The sequence below is a fragment of the Aegilops tauschii genome, chromosome 1 (genome assembly GCF_002575655.3).
Source record: "Aegilops tauschii subsp. strangulata cultivar AL8/78 chromosome 1, Aet v6.0, whole genome shotgun sequence".
Lineage (NCBI taxonomy): Eukaryota > Viridiplantae > Streptophyta > Magnoliopsida > Poales > Poaceae > Aegilops > Aegilops tauschii.
The window spans coordinates 265848350-265863468 of NC_053035.3; the positions used below are offsets into that span (position 1 = coordinate 265848350).

The window sequence follows — 15119 nt, forward strand, 5'->3', positions numbered from 1 at the left end:
TCATTGGCATGGAATTGGAGATGAGCACACCATGTCATCCACACACGGACGACCAGACATAATGCGTGAATTAGTGCTTGGAAATTTACTTGTACTGGTTCATTCACGCGTTACCTTTCTTTGGTGGAATTCTTTCACAATCCCAGCTACAACTCATCTTCAAAAACCTCGCCTTTCATGGCACTCAATGGGCATTAACTGCGACACTGGGTTACTGAGGCAACGTCAACTTGCAAGATTCCTGCTTTGAAATAATGGCCCGAAGAGCGCAAATTCATGTAACAAGTTTTGAAGCAACTCCTCCATCGAGCTCGGCACATCATGAAGGTATAGGCAGACAAGCTCCGAACAAACAAAACCTTCAAACCAAGGGATTTTATCTTCTTCAAACTGCAACTGTATGTTTAAACTTCCGTGAAGCGACGAGCTAATCACAAGCTCTCCTTCAAATACTTCGGTCCGTTAAGATTCTACAAGCTACCAACACAGTGTCATACAAGCTAGAGATGCTTGAGGACTCCGAAGTACACCTATCTTCCATGTCCCACAACTCCCACAGGCTCTTACCCCAAGTACCATTGCAACGACGGAGTTGCCAAAACCATAAGTAGCCATACTCTCTTCCGTGGAAGTCATCGTCAGCGCTGGAGAATGACTCCAACTGAACGGAGGGAACAATTCCTCGTCCGTTGGTCTGATCCCACCGTCTTCGACGCTACCTAGGAAGACACATCACTTGAAGGAGCGCGCCCCTGCTCTATTGGCTTGGGATCAAGCCGTGTCTCAAGAAGGGGATGTCAGCGCCCTAATGCCACCCACCAAGACTTTCAACAAAAGTGCTGCGAAACAGGCGATGACACTAGGAGGCACAACGTGTATATAAAAAACGTTGCCATCCTGCCACTGGGGCAAACCAGGACGAATGACGTGTCATTTCTCATTCATCTCACATCGCATAGCCCAACCGTAAGTATGTGGGCCATAGACTACTTAAGAGAAGGATCACACAAGAGAAAAAGGCATCCAGTGGATAAAAAAAGCACGGCATGAGCTTATTTTTCGATTTCACTTTTTTTTCAAGACAGTGTGCCTTTGCTGTAACCCGTAAGGGTGTATTGTGCTGTGAGTTAAACTAGATCGAGAGCCTAACACCCAACATCTTGGTGCTAGGAAATTTCTCATACCCTAAAGAAAGAACTAGGAAAACCATTTTTTAGATTTCTTTTACAAAGTTGCTTCATTCGATCGGTAGGCACCAAACGTCCAAACGACGTATACACCGACCCGAACCCGCCTCGTGAGGCCCACGAACACGGACCGATCGGTCGGTGACGCACGCACGCACCACTTTCCTCGAAATTGTGAGACGGGACAGCGAGAATTGCAGAGAGAGAGAGAGAGAGAGGGAAAAAAAAGGAAGAGGAAAAAGGAGAAACCCGGAGGCCGGAATCCCAATCGATCGAAGGAAGCAGAGCTGGGGGATCGCGGCGGCGGCGGCGGCCGGCGGGGGGAGAACCGGAGCGGAGCCGTGGAGCGATCAGGGGGGCATCTGCGCCCGATGTGGGCGTGGGGCCTCGCCGAGCGCGCCGTCGCCGGTCTCCTCGGCCCCGCCGGCGCGAATGGCGGTCGCTGGAACACCGCCGTCGCCGTCGGGGTCACGGCCGCGGCCGGCATCGCGCTAGTCGCCATCGTCATCTCCTCCCGCAGGTTCGCCACCACCAGACCCAAACCCTCCTCCCCTGCTGCGAAGGTGCTCCTGTGCTTCGTCCCCTTAGCTGCATATACGCGCGCTCTGGATGCAGGGGCGGGATCAAATCGCCGTGGCGGCGGCGGAGGAAGCCCGCGCTTGGGCCCAAGGAATGGCGCAGCTTGTTCACGCCGGAGGGGAAGTTTTACGATGGGGGCGTGAAGCTACTGAAGAGAGTTCGGAACGGAGTAAGATATAGTGAAGCTTAGTTTGTTTGTTACAGTATTTGCTTGCTATCTTGTGAGTTCCTGATGTAGCTTATGAAGTCATTATATTGAGCTGTCTGCTTTCCTGACAGGGGGTTGAACCGAGCATCAGAGCAGAGGTCTGGCCGTTCCTTCTGGGAGTGTAAGTACTCTAGACATTGTGATCCGAGGACAGATGTAGCTATGCTTGCAGATGTATAGTTAGATCCACGAGATACTTGCACACCAGGAACTCATGCTAACATCGTTTTGTATTTTTAGCAACGGATTCAGTTGATGTTCCTTTTTTGACGTGATTCATTTTTTCTGCATTTGAGTGAGGCTTTATACTTTATAATTAATTGTTTCAGTTTTGGGACTTGAACAGAACCATAGATAGGGCCAACTTAAGAGAGGCATACTCACTTTTGTACTTTTGTTAGTATGTAAATGTGGAAATTAGTGTTTTCCACAGGATTTTCCCAGGCTACCTGCCCCCCGCTCCTGTCCATTTGTAGTATCAAAACTATTGCGTGCAGTTTTAGATTGATTCTAAACTAAGTAGATGAAGGAAATCTTACCAATACACCAATTTTGCACATAGTTCAGCCTTGTCTGGTAGGCACAGCATGACTCGATATCTTATCACAGTAAGAGATACATCGTGGAAATTTTATGTACTTAGTCACATGTGCGTTTTTTTGGTAGTCAGAGTGTTTACCTCGAGTAATTGGAATTTTTGACTCTCGTGCAGTTATAGCCTGAATAGTTCAGAAGCTGAAAGGGAAGCAATTAAGGCCCATAACAGGTACACCATTTTTTCAACCATCTATGTTTCATGACTCCAGTCCATGGTTGTCCACAGTCTCACTATAGTTTTCGTTACCACTACAGAAATACATTGCTCCTTAATTAAGGAACACTTAAGTGTTTGCAAATGTTATTTTCATGGGGTCTAGTGTAAAACATGACAATGTTGGATGATTTATGTAGGAAGGGATATCTGCTCTTGAGGAAACATTGCCTGCGAAAAAACAATAAAGAAAGCGTGGATGATCATATCACGAGTGAGGAAGAAAATCCTTGTGTCATTTCAGAGCAAGAAATGCAGGATAAGACAGGTAAAGCAATTCCAGAGAATCAGGCGGATGAAAGCCTCTGTTCATCTAGTTCACGTGATGAAGATGAGAGTGAGAAAAGTGATGTGACTGATGTGGAAGCATCCCGTGATGATGTCGCCTCTGTGGACCAGTCTTCAGTTGAGGATGAAGAAGAAAGTATGCCCCTGCCCAAATATTCAAACACAGGAGGAAATATAGAAACTGAAACTAAGCTATCTAAGGATGCCCGTCCTGTGAAGTCTGCACGGACAGTTGAGGATTTTGAGACATGGCAGCGGATAATTCGTTTGGATGCAGTTCGTGCTAATAATGAATGGGTTTCCTACTCTCCATCGCAAGCTGCGGTTACCAGGGAGAAGGCAATTGAATCTGCTTCAGCTGTTTGTCTCAAAGACTATGAGCACTTGGAAGCACACAGGATCCATCATGCGTCACGTCTTGTTGCAATACTTGAGGCGTACGCAACCTATGACCCAGAAATCGGTTATTGCCAGGGCATGAGTGACCTCCTTGCACCTCTCCTTGCTGTGCTGGAGGAAGACGATGAAGCCTTCTGGTGCTTTGCCGGTTTCATGAGGAAAGCCCGCCACAACTTCAGACTCGACGAAGTGGGTATTCGCAGGCAACTCAACATGGTCTCCAAGATAATAAAAACCAAGGACTTCCATCTTTACAGGCACTTGGAGATGCTTGAAGCTGCAGACTGCTTCTTCGTCTATAGAATGGTGGTTGTGATGTTCCGGAGGGAGCTCACCTTCGAGCAGACCCTCAGCCTGTGGGAGGCGATGTGGGCAGATCAGGCAGCAAGGCGGGCTGGGATCACAAGATCATCCTGGAGAAAACTTCAGCTTGGAGCCCCTCCAACTGATGACCTGCTGCTGTATGCAATTGCAGCCAGTGTACTGGAGAAGAGGAAATTGATAATAGAGAGCTATAGCAGCATGGATGAGATCATTAGGGACTGTAACAGCATGGCCGGGCAGCTGGACATTTGGAAGCTCCTGGACGACGCCCATGATTTAGTGGTGACCGTACAAGACAGGATCGAGTAGCCGGGATCTGCCCATGCTTATATTTGTATGATTGGTCCTGGCAGTTATCACGTTATCATATGTCTGTTATATACAATATCTTGTATGAGGTTATGGACAGAAACATTTCTGGTCTTGTTTTCTGGTGTGCCCTCTCTCTGCATGTGACTGTTGCACAGAGCAGATTTGTGGATCTTGTCATCTGTTGCTACTTCTTGGACTGTGGATGCTGGATACAATTTGGTCTTGCAGTGTATTTGTAACTAGGAAAAAGCCTTGTGCCTGAAGGGTGGTGTGGAGGGAAATATATCTCAATGTCCTGAAAGACATTTAGTTCAGCTATTACTGCAGAGGGTGTATTCAGGAAGGGATTCTGCCTTCATAAAATAAACTTGGAATTTCCGATAATCGAATTGATCAACTGGCCCACGCTGTCACCTGCATGCTCTATAAGTGCTGCACAACTCTTTTAGGCGTGTATAACTGCAAGAATATGCTCAATATATAGTGAAACCGACAGACAAATTATGTGGGAACATCACTGCAACGTATGATGCCCATATTTATTCTGAAATTGAGATTGTTTAATAGCATAGCAATATTCCCATCATCCTCAATTGTAGACACTCCATCAGTACAAAAATACATAGAGACTCCATATGTTGAGAATGTAAACATAATTCAAGTAATCTGGGCATATATATGGATGTTTGGAACTGAGAGTGCCTTGTATGATCAATGAGACAACACACTGCCACCCAACGAATACCATCATTATGTTGTTCTAACTCAAACCACCATTATTATGTAGTTCTAACTCAAACCATATTACTTGAAAGCTATTTCTCTGAAGCAACTCGCCAACAACAGCCTACTCAGATTTGCTGTAGTGCCGGATACCAAATGCAAGCCCCAAGATTAAAATGGGAACAAGAAACTGCAGGATCTTGATGAGGAGGTCGCTATCCTTGGCCTGGACATGGGACCCTTGCTGAGGAGGTACAAATGTACGCTTTGCTGGGATGGTTGAAGCATCAATCTCCCCGATGTGGTACTTCTCCATCATCTCCCTTGCGGAATCACTGTGTCCGATATCTTCGAAATCGCTGGTTGCATCTTTCCCTGGTTATATTGGAGAGTAGTGATCAGGTTTGAATATTAAGATCGAAGTTGCGCAAGACTTTTGAACTTAGTCTCATCAACAATTATGAAAGACAAAGAAAATGACTCACCTGTTACTGCCAGCAGTACCTCATCTCCACCAGGATGCTCATCCATGAACGGGGTGACATCATACACCTGAGATGTTACACAACATGAGCTGATATAGTCACGCATATTTTGCAGCACACATAACAGGAATTTCGTCAGGTAAATTTCTCAATTCCTGCTGGGTATTTTCTTTTACTCCAACGGAATCTAATCCACTGGGTGCAGAGAAAACTCTAGACCGTATGGCCACACATGCCACACTGGAACATTCAAGGCCACACAATTGAAATGGGTACCAACAAACATATCGGCCACACATACTGCAGTGCAGAGACACCATTTTGGTGGGGCTACCCAACATCAACCACGCCCATGTGAATTAACAGCCCTGATACATCTTAATTGACCCATTTCCTTCCACCATGACTAGTTAATATGCACATTGCAGAAGAGGAAGCAGCTTTTCTTCACTGTCTCCCCATACTTGTACTTGATCCTATGAAAGAGCTGTCCAGTTGATAAGATTTTGCTGGAATACCTTTCCCTCAGCACCTCGTCAAGAATGAAATCCTGATACGCGACACGCAAGACAGATCTTGTACGAGTCGACCAATCTATGTACTACAATATTACAGAAGGTGCATGTAACAGCATGGAGTGCACCAAAGGCTACAAGGCTGTAACTGGTGTGGAATTGGAACACAAGCTTAAAACAAATCACTTGCTATTTGTCCTCATAGGACTATGTGTTTGGTCAGAGAACATCTCTGTTGACGAAGTATGAGCAGCTGAACAGATCTGATTGGGCGGAATTGACTTGAGCAAGCTCAACAAGAATACTCAATTCCACGAGCCCAGCAGACTCAATTCTTCCTCGTGAAGAGGCCTAGCATCTAGAAGTATTATCTAGCTCATCAGGCTTTGCAGGCGAAGCCTGTGCCGGAACAAGAAGACTAGCCACAGAACGCGCAGGAGAAGTAGATGCCAGGGTAGGAAAACGAAGGAGTGGTAGCGAGCAGGGAAGCATACCTTGCCGGCGATGACGAGCCAGCAGTCCTTGGTGACGTTGTGCTTGGCGACCTCCTCGAAGCCGAACATCTTCTTCTCGCCGGCCATGGCTCGCAACACACGCGCCCACGCTGCCCTGAGGGGAGAGGCCAAGAATTCCACACCACCAAATAAAAACAAAAAATCAGTCCTCCTTGTGCACCTAGATCCACGACACGTCGTCGAGAGAAAAGCGGTTGGGGCGCTGTTGGTAGGCCGTCGGGTCGCTCTCACTCACCTGGGGCTGGGAGCGGCCGCGAGGCGAGAAGTCGCCGGTGAGGGGGACGGGCCGACGGAGTGGCGCACGCACCGAGACCGAGAAGGAAGCGAGGAGGCGGAAATGGATCACGCGCTTTGGACAGGCCCCCCGCTCCGCGTGCGTGCGTGCGTGCGCGGTGGCGCCGGAGTCTGCTGTATTTGAGCCCGGCGCGTCCGGCCCCTCCCGCATCCCTTCGCGGCCGTGTTTCCCAAATTGCCCCTCGCGCGGCGGTCGTGGGCCGGACCCTGCCGGGCCGTTTCCTCCCTTGGGGGACTTCAACCCTCGGCCCCTCGGCCCGTTGGCACGTCAGCTTGCGGAGTCGCGCCCGCCCGCCTCGGCCTCGGCGATCGCTACCCTTTCCGTTTGCCCAGTCGTACGCGACCGAGTGGCGCGAGAGGAGACACGAGAGGAGTGCCCCGGTGAGACGCTCGCGCCGCGCCCTCCGCCCCCAGATCGTGTACCCGACGCCGATCGGCTCGTGCCATGGAGAAGCCCACGCGGCCCGTACCCGCGGACGGCGGGGAATTCCCCGACGGCGCGGACGACAGGGCGGCGGTGGAGGTGGAGGACGAGGCGGGGGAGGAAGAGGAGGAGCCGCCGCGATCGGCGACGGCCAAGGAGGAGGAGGCCAAGGCAGCGCTGGGCGCCGAGGGGTCCCAGCCGTTCACCACGCGGGAGCTCGTCGGTGAGATCAAGGAGGACGGCGAGGCGGACGGGGGCGGAGGCGTTGGGGAGGGGGGCGGGGTCGGATCCGCCGATGCTGAGGGTTCTTCGTCCAGGTTCGTGCAGACGCGCGTCCTTGTGCATGATCGGCACTCCATTCAGTACTGCATATCGCCGTGACTTGGTTAGGCTGTTTGCCTTGGGTCCTAGTACCAAGCCATTTGGATAATTGAAATCGTAATAATGTATTGGTTCATCACTTCACGTTGGTTGGGGCCCATGCCATCTATGTGAATTGTGCATTTGAGATGTTGCTTTGTTTTGGTGGTTAGCTGCTGAAGTAGTAGACATTTTTTCCTCATTATATTACGTTTTATCTTGCCAACTTGAATTGAACTGCTGGTCGATTATGCAGTTGCTTATTCCCCCTGTTGCCACACTGCTTACTTTTGGATGTAATAGTTTATCGAGGTATCAGGCCCTCTTTGATTCGTAGGATTCTCAAAATGCAGGAATAGGAAAAATAAAGGATTGGAATGGCATGCCCACTTGAATCCCATAGGATTAGCACAGAGTGTTTGATGCCACAGGAAAAACAAAGGAAGTGAAAAAAGAGGTTGGAGTGGACGCTAGATTTCCTGTACACACATGATTCCATAGGAAAAATTCCTATAGGATTCAATCCTATGAGTCACACGACCAATGTAGGAAAAAATCCTAAGGATTCTAATCCTTCAAAAATGCTATGGAATTCCTTTGAATCAAAGGAGCCCAGTGGTCTTACTTCAGCAAAGAAAATTAGTGGCTGCCATTCTAGCAGAACCCTAGGGTCCTGTTTGGATGGAGTTGTTGGTGCGTATATGTAGACCGCTTTTCATGTTTGCAAACATGAGTTAATACGTCACTGTACTGAGTAACCATTCTTTTTTTAGTGTACTGAGTAACCATTCTTATTTAGTACATATGGCACTATTGCATCTTCGTAGTTTATACTCCTTGGCTGATTGATGGGAATGATGATGAAGATACAGTTTTGTTTTTTGCTCTGCTCCCCTTATGGTTTCAGCAGTGTAGCCTTCTTATGCTTTGCTTTGAGTTGTCGGGTTCGCATCGTCTTCCTCTAGTAGAAATGAGAAGAAGAAAAAACACTGCAGGATGATGTTGTCTGACTTGGATCCCACAAACTAAATCTTGTTTGTCAATTTTCACCTGTGTTCTGTGATGACTGGAAGCTTATCATCATCTCACTACATATTACTGATCAGCTATTCTAGTATCATTTCGTGTTTCGTATCAGGGTAGCGGCAATTGGCATGCAATTCTGCAACATCATAGGTGTTGATATTGTGTTGTCCTGTCTAAAATATGAACGATACAAGTATATTCCATTTTCCAATTGTATTGGCAGAGAAGTGTTTCATCAGACGCTGAACAAGCTGTTTTGCATCATGTGGCCAAATTGCAACTGTTCTGTCAATCGATTATACCGTTACAAATGAACTGTTTTACTGTTTTTTTCTCTTTACCAACGATAATTCTGCAAGAATGCTCTTAGTGATAACTGTTCTGTTAATTTGTTTTTTTTTTCAATCCTTTCCAGCGGAGAGAGCATGCGGCAGTTTTCATCCCATCATGATGTAGCCATGGAATTAATAAATAGTGTCACTGGAGTGGACGAGGAAGGTCGTTCTCGCCAAAGGATTCTTGCTTTTGCTGGAAAAAGGTTTGCTTACGTTACCTAGCCTGACCCCCGCGCGAACTTCATCTGTATTTATTTGTTTACTGCCATTGAGTCTTAAAGATCTGTTATGCAGATATCTAAATGCAATTGAAAGAAATCCTGATGACCCTGATGCATATTATAATTGGGCCCTAGTCCTCCAGGTAAATCTATAGCCCTTAAACCACATTTGCACAATAACTTTCTTAACACTTACTGTGACCAATGTGGAATTGGATTTTTGTCGTTTACCGAAAAAGGCTTTCGCCCTGCTTTATAAATAAAGCAAAGATTTTTGTTGTTTAAACCATGCATGCAAAATGGACATCACAAGATTCATATCAATGTTATTAGGTAATCACCCTTTTCAAACTATTATTTTAGGAGAGTGCAGATAATGTGGACCCCAATTCTGGTTCCTCCAAAGACGCGTTACTTGAGGAGGCCTGCAAAAAGTATGCTGAAGCTACCCGACTTTGCCCGACTCTTTATGATGTAAGTTTCTTATTTGTTACATTGGTTTGGTATTTGAATCGATAGTTTATTAGTTCTCTGGGTTTATATTGTGCAAAATACTGTGGCACGGTCGTTATTTAGTCTGTGTTAAGCTCTTGGCTCATTGTACAGAATGTGGTCTCATGGTTCTAGTGGATAAATGCTAACTGTTGATCACTTCATATCTTGACGGACATATCCACATTTTGACTATTGATTCTCTTTTTGACACATTTATTTTCCCTTTTAGGCATACTATAACTGGGCCATTGCTATTGCTGATCGAGCTAAAATACGAGGTCGTACCAAAGAAGCCGAAGATCTCTGGAGACTGGTTGGTTCACATATGTATAGGCTTTGTTTGTTTTAAGCGCTGAAGTTTTCTCATGTTACTGTGTCCAGATAGTATGTCTGTCTGCTATTACTTTACTTGGTCTGCAGTGGCTCCCATGATACAAATTTTTAAAATTCATATTTAGATGTTTCAAAAAATTCTGAAATTTTTTATGGATGTTCACAAGACATAGGTTTGTAACCCCTAAAAAATTCAGATCAAAATTCAAAATGTACATTGAGAAACAAAAAAGACAAATCCATATGTGAATAGTGTCATTTCAGACACTAATCATTTTTTGTCTTCTTTTGACACTATTCATTCTAGATTTGTCTTTTTTGTTTCTCAATGTTCATTTCGAATTTTGATCTGAATTTTTTAGGGGTTATAGACATATGTCTTATGAACATCCACAAATTTTTTCAGAATTTTTTGGAACATCTAAGGCCCCGTTCGGCAAATCGCCACGGAGCGGCCTTCCAGCCACTCCTCAAATTAGAATTAGATCCTGCTCCGCTCCGGCGTGGAGTTGGAGAGTGGAGAGAGTCCGAACAGCCCCTAAATGTCACTTTTCAAAAGTTGGAGCATGGTATCATGTGATATTTTCCCCTGCAGTGGCTGTGAAGCTTGGCGAGTGATGCACTTTTGGTTGATTCTGTTGTTTAGACGATCAAATGCGTTTTTGTTCTAAATAATATAGAACAACTTGGCTGCATACTCCTCCATACTTGATTGAAAAATGTTGCACTTTGGCCAATTGAATAGTAAGCAGCATGGAACCTCATCCCTGATAGATGATGAACTTAATGTTCTGAGGAACACATGGTAAACTATACTTATACAGTGATATAACGGTACTTGAGGCTTAGTTTCTTATAGATTCCTCATATTTACGTTAGATTTGTTAGAAATTTTGAAGTCATAATCTATGAAAAAAACAGATTCAAAAAGAGATAAATTCTGTAATGGAGTGGTAGGATGAAAAAAGAAGTCCTAGAGGCTACATAAGTAATCTTCCCGTGTCTATTTTTTCTTCTCAGTGTCCTTTGGTTTCATGCACATTCTACAAAACCAGGCTATTGGGTGGATTTTAGATTCTGGTTCGTATGTTTTACTTCCATGGTGTTTGGGTTAAATTCACCTTCTCGAAAGAGTCATGGAATTACTTGTTCTAGCGAGAATTCTTTTTCTGAAGCACTTATTGCTAGTCTAAGTGACTTCTTAGATGGAAACTGTAATTTCTCTGTTCCAAGGGTACATGCATCAGCTTAACTTCTGCCAGCACTCACCTCAAGGACCAAGATACATAACATTCCTGATGTACATACCAGAGATTTTAATATTTTATTGCTATATCAGAAGCTTGATAGTTTATTCCTTTTTATGCCAAATATACTGTTGTACTGTCTAGAACTTTTAAATTTATAGGTGAAGTATGATATCATGCAATTTTATACAATTTCCCTTCCCCCCCAGGCAATACTGAATTATGAGAAGGCTGTCCAGCTAAATTGGAATAGCCCACAGGTCAGCGCTGAACCCTTTTTAATTCATTTTAAGTTCTTAACGGCACAATATAAGATGAAACAAAAAAGGTAGAAATGGTCCTATTTGATTCATTGAGCAAAAAAATACACATGTAAATGTGATTAAAAAATACCATAAATGTTCAGAAGAGTTCGAGATGATAACATCACTGTAAGAGTTCTATCACATATGGAGTTCACATATGTTGCAGGGAACCTTCTATAGAGGCAGGCCTACTATATTTCCATTTCAAACAATTGATTTTAAATGGCCTAATTTGTTCATCTAAGATATAGGCGTGGTCAAACATCTGCTCTCACCTCAAGATGTCCAAGATATTCAAAACAAATGTTTAAAATATTGTTGTTCAATTGGCATCCTTCATTTATTTTATTCTTGGACTCATGGTTGTCCATGGTGGGAACAAAGACTGGTGCAAAGCCCAACGGAATTACCCTGCCACTGGCAAATCTGGAATTTTGGAAACGACTGTGTTTTCGCCAATGTAGGCCAGTTTGTCTGGTGCTGGTCAATGGGATTCTGGCCGAGATCGATTGTGGAAGGAAGCAGGACCAAAAGCCCTTTGGGGGCTACCTTTACACGCTAGGCCTCTTGACCCACGATTAGAGCCTTATGAGGGACGCTCGTCTCTCTTTTTGTAGATTAGAATAGGGTCTTCTTCTAGTCTTGTTTTGGTTTTGCACTTTTGCTTTGATTTTCTATTAATAATAACGGCACATTTTGATGAGTGTTCAGAATTTTTTTGTTACCTTAAGTCAATCTTATTATTTTGTATTTATTCGTCTCCATCATGCATTCTGGAGCAAAGCTCTGAGATGAAACATTATGAAATCACTACGATTTGCAGTTTCTTAATTTTGATTTTTTAAGTATTCACTTGTCAAATTAGTGCTGCTTCTACCCTAACTTGTTTGCTCTCTAATTGCAGGCTCTAAATAATTGGGGTCTTGGACTACAGGTGTTGTTATCTTTGCTTGTAACGTGTTGTTATATTTGCCTTTTGGGACTGGAATGTTCCTGCCTATTCGCTCATTATCCTTTCATTTGAGCTTCTCTATTTTGCTGTTCCTACCTATTTGGCTGTTTGAACTTCTCTTGTATAATTGGTACCCCTAGCAGGGTTGGTGTGCGTTTTTATGCTTCATCTGTATCGGTTTTGGCTTTATATATAAAGCGGGCGAAAGCCTTTTTCAGCATTATCCTTTCATTTGTAAGAATATATGAATTTGCAATGCAGGAACTGAGCGCCATTGTTCCTGCTCGGGAGAAACAAACCATCATAAAAACAGCTATAAGTAAGGTATATGCATATTGTTATTACTTGGACTGGTAATGATTTACAATGATTTGTTCACTAAAAGATATATCTGTGATAAATTACTGACACCCACTCCCGCTGTCTCATCAGTTTCGTGTTGCTATCCAATTGCAATTTGATTTCCATCGGGCTATATACAACCTTGGAACTGTCTTGGTACGTTTCCTGTCTTCCATAATAACTCACTCGATAACTATGGTTCTTGTGCATATTGACATACTTTTAGTGTATCGACATGAGCTCTTCGGTTTGAATACATTAGCTGAATAAGTTAAATGGTAATAACATAATCCGTTTTCTTGCTCTTCTTAATGTTGTAGTACGGTTTAGCTGAGGATACCATGAGATCTGGGAGGCCAGACGTATCCCCTAATGAGCTTTACAGTCAGTCTGCTATCTATGTTGCAGCTGCTCATGCATTGAAACCAAGTTACTCGGTACTTGTTAATTTTTCCGCTAACTGCCTGTCATGTTTCTTGTGTGAATATCTTGACGATTCATGTAGTGTTATTTTGTCTAATGCAGGTCTATCGCAGTGCTTTGCGACTAGTCCGCTTGATGGTAAGATTCAGTTGTATTTCCTGACACTCTTTTTTATTGGTATATTGTTACCTAATACTACACTAGTGTCAAAAATGCTCTTATATTATGGGACGGAGGGAGTAATAGCTAAGAAGTTGATGTGGCTGCGATGTGTATTTTCTTTCCAAGTTATGTTGGTTACAGTTTACTTATTAAACTGCTTTTGCGAAGCTCTATTCATGAGAAAGCTAGTGCCTAAGGGATAGGACTTTGAACCTGGTTAAATTTGTTTCTTGAATATTGCTTTGTCGGTTGTCAATTTTGACACTTTTCTGCCCTCTAGATGGCATTGGCATCGTATCTTGTCATTGATTATGGAAGAATAACTTTGGTCTTGTTGTCATATTAAACGATGCAGTTGCCTTTGCCATACCTCAAAGTGGGATATTTGACCGCTCCTCCAGCCAACAATGCCATTGCACCACACACTGATTGGGAGAGGTCACAGTTTGTTCTGAACCATGAGGGACTCCAGAAGGTTCATCCCTTGTTATTTTGGACAATTATTCCAGTGCAAATTTGGAGTTACTGATTTCTGTTTCTGCTCTTTTTATGACCTTGCCTTTCTGAATCTTATGGGTTTCTTGTAAATTGTAGGCCGATGCCTCTGGCCAGCCTCCATCACAATCAATGGACAGAGGAAGAAAGCCTACCCGAATAGCTGTTGAGGATATTGTTTCTGTGTCAGCATCCGCTGATCTAACATTGCCACCTGGTGCTGGTCTTTGTGTAGATACTGTTCATGGACCTAGGTTCTTGGTATGTATCTGCCAGTTGCTTTTATTCATTTTTTCTATTGAAGTACAGATAATACTATATGTCTTACAACATTTACAAATGGAATCTGTGACAGGTTGCTGATAGCTGGGAGGCTCTTGACAGTTGGCTAGATGCTTTATGCCTAGTCTACACTATATTTGCAAGAGGGAAAAGTGACGTTCTTGCTGGTATTATTACTGGCTAATATATCATACAGAAAAACTGCACAATGAATAGAGGCTCAGAAATTGTGTAGGCTCATTGTCAATTCATTCTCTCTTGCGGATTTACCTGTGTTGATTATCTCATGGCTTATGTGAAATAGAGATGCTGATCAGTAACTCATTTCTTCCTCCTGGTAAAACATGTTGTGCCATTATAACAGATGCATTAAGATAAAAGTAAAGTTGTCTTCTTTTTGCGAAGGAAGATAGTAAAGTCTACACTTAATCGTCAAAAACTGTCTTTCCAAGTAGGGATGACAATGTGTAAGGTATGGGTGGGTTCAACCCCTGTTGCCCAAACCCATACTCACAGAAACCTTCTATTCCGACTCACTTCAATATCCATGGGCATAAATTGACACCCATGTTTCCAAGCTTCACATTTTGTATCCTGATGTGCCACCATGACTAGTAGAGAAACAAATTTGCGAAAAACTAAATCTCCGTAAGTTGGACTAATCTCAAAGGATATGCACAGCTGCATGAGCCCCTCACCCTAATAGCCGAGAATATCACTGAACACACCGTGGCTTTGTCGCCTTATTATGCCTCGGCCCTCGGCATATTGTTGGGAAGGGAAGAAAATACATGTGGTCAATAGCTTTTTTTAGGGGTATGTGGTCAATAGCTAGAGCGCTCCTATGTTGTTTCACGTGAGACAGAGGGAACCGCCGCTGAAGGGTGGCATGAGTTGGGCCGGCCCAGGCGCTCGGGAGCCACAGCCTCAATTTTTTTTGTTTTTTGACGTATATTGCTTTCGTTTTTTGCTTTCTTTTTTTTACTTTTGTTTATATTTCCAAATATTCTAAATAAGTATATTACAAAAATCACTCTACATAAAACATTTGAAGTGTATAGAGAATGTTTATTACGT

At 43.9% G+C, this 15119-nt stretch overlaps 3 protein-coding genes across 3 annotated transcripts; 2 read left to right on the top strand and 1 right to left on the bottom strand.

The window, feature by feature from the left end:
* Positions 1 to 1267: 1267 nt before the first annotated feature.
* LOC109778027 (rab GTPase-activating protein 22) lies at positions 1268 to 4492 on the top strand. Its single transcript, XM_020336592.4, has 5 exons — positions 1268 to 1707; positions 1803 to 1935; positions 2046 to 2095; positions 2687 to 2740; positions 2926 to 4492. The coding sequence occupies exons 1-5, from the start codon at positions 1559 to 1561 to the stop codon at positions 4103 to 4105; spliced, it is 1566 nt and encodes a 521-aa protein (XP_020192181.1). The 5' UTR covers positions 1268 to 1558; the 3' UTR covers positions 4106 to 4492.
* Positions 4493 to 4609: 117 nt separating this feature from the next.
* On the bottom strand, positions 4610 to 6787 carry LOC109778029 (cytochrome b5). Its single transcript, XM_020336594.4, has 4 exons — positions 6582 to 6787; positions 6326 to 6440; positions 5317 to 5383; positions 4610 to 5206 (listed from the first exon to the last, which is right to left on the bottom strand). Exons 2-4 carry the CDS (start codon positions 6410 to 6412, stop codon positions 4956 to 4958), a joined length of 405 nt encoding a protein of 134 aa, XP_020192183.1. The 5' UTR covers positions 6413 to 6440; positions 6582 to 6787; the 3' UTR covers positions 4610 to 4955.
* Positions 6788 to 6870: 83 nt separating this feature from the next.
* LOC109778028 (protein HLB1) lies at positions 6871 to 14446 on the top strand. Its single transcript, XM_020336593.4, has 14 exons — positions 6871 to 7381; positions 8866 to 8988; positions 9080 to 9149; positions 9370 to 9480; positions 9731 to 9814; positions 11291 to 11341; positions 12291 to 12320; positions 12600 to 12662; positions 12771 to 12836; positions 13001 to 13117; positions 13206 to 13241; positions 13621 to 13740; positions 13860 to 14021; positions 14116 to 14446. The coding sequence occupies exons 1-14, from the start codon at positions 7086 to 7088 to the stop codon at positions 14224 to 14226; spliced, it is 1440 nt and encodes a 479-aa protein (XP_020192182.1). The 5' UTR covers positions 6871 to 7085; the 3' UTR covers positions 14227 to 14446.
* The last annotated feature ends 673 nt before the right edge of the window (positions 14447 to 15119 follow it).